The sequence below is a fragment of the Argentina silus genome (assembly GCF_951799395.1).
Source record: "Argentina silus genome assembly, chromosome: 6".
Classification (NCBI taxonomy): Eukaryota; Metazoa; Chordata; class Actinopteri; order Argentiniformes; family Argentinidae; genus Argentina; species Argentina silus.
In genome coordinates, this window is record NC_139660.1 from 15,740,739 (window position 1) to 15,747,408 (window position 6,670).

General features: G+C 41.9%; 1 protein-coding gene across 6 annotated transcripts in view; it reads right to left on the minus strand.

The window, feature by feature from the left end:
* The window catches only part of adgrl2a (adhesion G protein-coupled receptor L2a), a 69,104-nt gene extending 63,279 nt beyond the window's left edge, over positions 1–5,825 (minus strand). For all 6 annotated transcript variants that reach the window (XM_083672449.1, XM_083672448.1, XM_083672453.1 and 3 more), the window contains exon 1: positions 5,695–5,825. In XM_083672449.1, coding sequence (XP_083528575.1) covers positions 5,695–5,797 — 103 coding nt within the window. In that variant the 5' untranslated portion in view covers positions 5,798–5,825. The remainder of the gene's footprint in view (positions 1–5,694) is intronic.
* Between the last annotated feature and the right edge of the window lie 845 nt (positions 5,826–6,670).

Sequence of the window (6,670 nt, forward strand, 5' to 3'; positions counted from 1 at the left end):
TATCAAGCATTTTTCTCTTGAAGAGAAATTGATCTTTGAAATGATGCCACTATTGGTTACTCTATTGCAGTTTGTGTGTATTTGATTCCACAAAAAATTATATGTTTATTTCTGCTTTTAGGCTTTTCAATATGTTGTAAAGAACTCTTAGCAGGAATTCTGACCGTTATGTTAGTGATTTTACCGTACTGAGTCACTTCTCTGGGTTTTCATTACGTGCTGTGGGTTATATTCATAAATCTGTGCATTTTTCTGCTTCAATACACATGCCTTTCAACTACAGGAACACTATCAAAAGCAATGATTACATACCTTTGAACACTGGCACAATGTCAATGTTTATATGTATTTCAACTGATGTAAAAAATATCATGGCCATCAGTTGACATTTTCACAAATAACACTTCACACACAAGCAAGACTGCTAGGCAAGACCGATCCCCCATTCTTCACACTAGTCACTGACAATTAGGAAGGTAAGGTTTAGAGGGGTTGAAATCAATCAACAGGAAAAGGAATTATGTGTACAATTTAGCAACCCAGAACTCAACATTCACAAAATATCGCACACTTTTGTTGCCAACTGTACTAATGTTGGACCACTCCAGCGGCAACTACTCATTTATCCATGGGATGTCATAAGCACTTTACGTGTTCCTCTAATTGAGAGGAAAACGCTCAAGCTTACATGAGTCACATGAAATGAATATTGCAGCCTGTGTGACCCTAATCCTGTACAGCCTAATCACCTTAAAATTCCACAATATTACGGTAGCGAGCAAAAAGGAAACCGCTCCACGTTTACCCTCTGACCCCATTACCTAGTTCATATGTCTGGCCCCGTCAAGGACATGCTAGTTCCTGTTTGAAATCGCATCTATGTTGGATAATCAAAAACATCTCCCTCATCCGCCCCTGGCAGACAACAGTTCATCAGCAGTCCTTGCATGAAGACTCCCGTCTGTGGACCTTGATGCCTCTTACACAGGTTCAGACATCTCCAAACGATGCACGTCTGATAAACAAGTTGTGTTTCTACACTCCCAGAAAGGAGGAGTTGGATATATACATTAGCTAGATATACTATGGAACTGCATATGCTTAATCTTCAAAGGGAAGGCCTGTAGGTGATTTGAGAACTCACTTTTGTAGTTGTTGTTGTAGTGAAAATCACAAAAGAGAGATCAACATAACAAACAAGCAAACAAAATCATGAATGCAGCTTTTCATTGCTGACCTATCTCCGTGTGACATCTAGGATCTCTTTCACAGAGAACCCGCATTCGGCTAGCCATGTCTGTTATGGCCAGATTAGAGTCAACCAACAAAAACTCGAAACAACAAATGTTCTGTGAATAATTGCTGTCTGGATATACGCCGCTGCACAAGAGATTGATAAGTCATATCTGTTTGTCCCCCTTTGGTATTCAGACAGTGGAGTCTGCAGCTATCGCACCATGTTGTGCTGATTATTTGGGATATACTTGTTAGAGACCCACATCATTCAGCCTAGACAAGAACAAAACGAGACAAAGCAAGAAAGTGGGAAGAAGAAGACAGATAGGATGCTGGTAGATGACTAATCTAGGTGCTGAGTTTCCCACCCAGAGAGACACCCCAGGGACCATGTGAGTTGCTCTTATCCACTGATATCAGTGTGTAATGTTAGAAGGAGAAGACATTCATTCTGAAGCGCTGACATGCTGCACTGCTGTGTGAGGCGAAGTTGAAACCTAATTAAGAGCTATGTTAAAGGTTGAAAAACACGTCAAGGAACACAATACTGTTGCTGTGTTTTCCTGAGGCCCGCGAGTTGTTATGACTTAATTAAACAACTGCCTTAAACTCCCTGAAGAAAAGCCCTTTGCCTCGGTTTATAGAACAAAATGCATGGGTCAGGAACTCTGAAAGAAGTAAGAACTAAGAAATGGGAAGATAAATACGCACATACATTACTGTTGACCAACCCTCCTCTCTGCAACTGTTCCATTGACAAATCGGAGTGTGACTGCAGTTTAAAAAGGCATTGTATCCTTCGTCTGTGCTGCCAAATCAGTGTGACGGGGGAGATCTCAGGATGAGTTATGGACGGTGACAGCAAACAGAAAACTAATGATGCTTCTCAAGGTTATCCCTGTATAAATAACCATTAAGAGGAATGCTGATGCAGCAGACCAAACTGGAGGAACCTCACATGGGCCACTAAAATTACGATAAACCCCTGGGCAAGGGCAGTAGGCTAATAATAATAATGGGTTTCCTGTATTTAGGTTTATTTCACATTCTTCAACTGCCTTGACTGACATTTAGTCAGGAAGGACTCCAACAGTGGGGTTGGGTGTGTGTGTGTGTGTGTGGGGGGGGGGGGGATGTTTGGATGTCACAGCCCCTGCCATGCTCTTGCATGACAAACACCAACCTGGAGCCAGCTGTGACAAAGCCTTAATCCATTAAATCCCTCCTTCCTTTGCTGAAAATCCTAATGAGGATTTAAAGTGCTCAGCAGGGTGGAGACCAGGGGGTTGCAGTCACACCTAGCCACTGCTTGCTCTCGGGTGCCATTGTTATCTTATCTCCTTATCTGCGAGGGCTGGCCCACGATGAAAGAGGCCCAGCAGCAGGGTAGGTCTTGGTACACAGGTCCCACGCCGGCCCCGCTCCGTGGGAAGTCAGATTCCACAGTCTGCCGCACACCAGGGTATCATCAAGGAGGGGGCAGGAGGCGAAACCAACAGAAGCTGTTTACTGAAGACGCTCGGGACAAAGGAATCAACCTCTTGGCCTTATTAATTACTACTCATTTATTAGAGCATTCGCTTTACCAAACTACCTATGATACATTAATCATTTCTAATGATTACTTTGTAAATGATTCTGTTCACAGTTCTGCTATGGGTCAGGCTTTATGAATTTCTCCAATAATTACATTTCAGTAAAGGTGCTCATGTATTTCACTCCATTTAGCTATTGCAGAACAAACTGAACATTTTTTATTTTTCTTAAGGATACAAAAGAGGACATTTAGAGCAGCCCTTCTGCGTTACCCTTGAGAAATCTCAAGTACTTCAAACATTTCAAGCTTTTGAGAAGAAACAATACCCTGGTTTCAGTATGGGGAGGGAACATGATTTCTCAGTGTGTCAGACTTGTCCCCACAAGTTCTGCCACTGAAAGAGTTGGAAACTGCTTTCATATCCCGGCATGCTCTTCATGTAACCTTAACATCAGAAGTCTAACCGATACACGACCCTCAGCAGCAGAACCTATGCGTTCCAGTGCCTTTACATGGAAACAAATACAAACAATCTAATGTCCCTGATTTGAGAGGGAACATTGTTCTGTTACACCAGTTGCAATCGATGGTAGATATATTAGGCATAGTTGTCAGTGAAATATTGCACACAGCCACACTTCTCTTTTCATAAAATGTTTCCCTGTCACCTTGGATGACACATAGCAAACTTTGCCTACCCTATCTCTGACACCATGTCTTAGCATTCCTTTCTAATTCTGTCTCTCTGCTTACATATACAGAGAGGGCTTTCTGAAGATGCAGAGGGAGCTAGTGGGAAGTGTTATACCTCTACTAATACTGGCAAATCCCAGCCATCAACTACTGTACCACAGGTTTGGTGTTGATTGTGTATAAGCTAATTCAATTATGTGTTGTAAGGAAATCAAACCATTTCTCACAGTTAACATACTCTCAATTTGGTCATACTTGTAGACAGCTAATATCCATGTGAAGTATAAAGCTTCAAAAGAGACCACTCCACAGGGATGGACTGATGTTATACAGTATCTCTAACTAGCTCAATGCAAAGGATTATTGAATACAATATCCAGATATAAAATATGAAATTCCAAACATATGTCTTAGTGTAGGTTACTTAACAAAATCATTGTGTCACATCTAATGCATTATGAAGGATGAGAGCAGCTATTTATCCAACATGACCACTGTCTCTTGGTCATGAAAATGCAGCAAGACACAAAATCAAGAAAGCTTTGGGCATATGAATGGCTATAGCTTCATGAATTTAATCTATTTCTTAAGGGGATGACATTATGTTACATAAAGGGATATAAGTGATATCATAAAGCAGTGGTTGATTCCACATGGTTGGTTGAGGAGCTCTCCGGGCAAAAGATCAGTAGGCCACATTTAGCTTTGTTAAAGCAATAATGCAAATCAATAAAAGGACATATCGTCACTGACATGGTTACTAGAAACAGAGTACATATTCAAGCAATTATGGGACATTCCATGGGGGTGTACTAGCAGAAGATAATAAAGAGTGGGAAAGGTATTGTAGGGGAGGAGAGCTTGTGCATACAGATGAAGAACATGATGAATGATGAAAGATGAATACAACATCTGTAGACATGCATCTGCCCAAATGTGGAAGATGAGATGTGAATTTCCGAGAGACGTAAGAAAGGAGAAAAACCCTACAGCCATCAATCTTTTTCTTTTTTTTTTTTTTAATCTCTTGAAAAGCTAAAACTTCTAGTCCATTTATAGCATGACAGTATCCCATTTAATTCAATTATAAAAATGCATTAAAAGGATATTACGGCAGGATGCAGTTTAATGAACCATGTTTACTTGGGGATATTGTTTATAATGAACTGTTGCTAGGCTGATCCCTGTGGTTACAATGGGACAGTGAGGAGGAGAGAGGCTTGAGAGAGAGAGAGAAAGAGAGAGAGAAAGAGAGAGAGAGAGAGAGAGAGAGAGAGAGAGAGCTAAAGGTGAATGAGAAATGGAGTGACACATGAAAAGGTGCTATTTATAAACACAGGCCTAAAAACGAAGACCACTGTCTTTGCCTCAGGCTCATTTTGAGAACGATATCTCTCAGTTCAGGCATATAGGACAAATGATTACCGTCAGCGTTAACCTTGGTCACTCGTAAATCCCTTTCAGCCCACAGGCTACACCAGACAACAGTCAACACAGTACCTCACAGTAGAGACTAAGGATGCGCCTCAGCATCGTAGGACCTACGAAATCATGAGATGCAGAGGACTGGGTATCATGCATATGTAAATTCTGAAAATATGTATTTTTTCTGAATGAAAATATACCATGTTTGGTATAAAGCCTGAATCTGATTCCTGTCATTATAAAACAACATGACTGTGTGTATAAATGCAATTTATGAGACAGTTTAGAACTATGCCCATTGTGAGGCATTCTATAGTGGATTAGTCAAAGCTATATTTTTGCTGTGATTAAAGCAGACTCAAGCTTTTGACATGCAGGGTAAGATGGGGTAAGATGTATCCGCAGTATGCATGGCATGCCACCAAACAGAGTCTGTGTGAGGAAATTAAACATGTATCCCGCTTTGATGCCACCAGGGACAACTGACGCTTTGAAGCAGAAAATCTCAAACGAATCACAATTTACCAACTAATGAAACCACTCAAGATTATCCCCCATCCTCCGAGGCCACTGTTCTCAGAGCAGTATTATTCACAAGTACTACATGCCATCAGAGGAGCAGTACTGGCTAAAGTGACCATTCATTAAGTAGCCTTAATGCTAACTTTGACAATTAATCTAGCCTTTGACACAATCCTCATCTATTTGTCACAAAGAAAATGTAGGTTGTTTGCTGAGTACAAAAGGTTTCAATATTATGATACTATGAGTTATCATGAGGGGAGAGAGTCATGTGTACTTACCCTCTGAAGACTGTATTTGGGCCAGTGCAATGATAAGACAGCAGAAGGTTGATAGTTTCCACAAAGAGCATGCCATAGTGCCTTGTGTGGATGGTCTCTGCATGTTAGGTAGCGGTGACTGTGGTTACAAAAGTCCAGGCCAACAGCTGTCAAAGATGTTCATCGTTGATCCTCTCACCTGCAAAGCAAAGGAAGGGAGACATTCATATCTCATGTTCAAGAGGTATCCAGTGGTTTCCCTATCCCCCCTATCTCACAAAAGAATACCATTTAACATCTTGTTCCCCCTCAACACAGCATTTTTGACGATGCTTGTGTGTTTTTGTTCTCCTCCATTGCAAAATGTCCAAAACTCCAAACTATGAAATGCTACAAATCCACACAAGCCAGTTAAAAAGCCAGAAGGTCAATAATCCTGAACAGGGAAATCCCTTAATGGAAGCTAAGTGCTGCTGACCATTCCATGGGGGCGTGCCGTAGCTGTTACACAGATAGGGCCCGCCTCCACCTCTACATGACCGAGAGTCAGCCAGCAGTGCTCACACAGTTATCTCCCTCACACCTACACATATAAACAAACAAACAAGCAAGCAAATGGTGTCAACACTGTTGTGAGTGAACACAAACCAAGTTATCTTACATAGCTCCTCCTCCCACCTACACCCTCACTCCATCCATACCTGTCATTCTCATACGGCCGTTTGGTTGTTTGGTTTTCTTTCTTATTGCCACAAAGGAAAATAGCCCCCTGTCATGGACACACAGTGCACAAGTGGCTGGCGTGGTGGAGGGCTGGCTGGTGAAACCCAATGCCTACCTGGGAGCCCAGCCATGCGTTTCACACTCCTAACGGCTCCCCTTTGTCTGCATGTTTACACTGACTAGCTGTGCCCATTCTCTCCTCCCGTGAACCATTAGCGGATCCACCCAGGGAGACACCGTCACTCTGGTAACGAGGCACACAGGAGCCCATTAG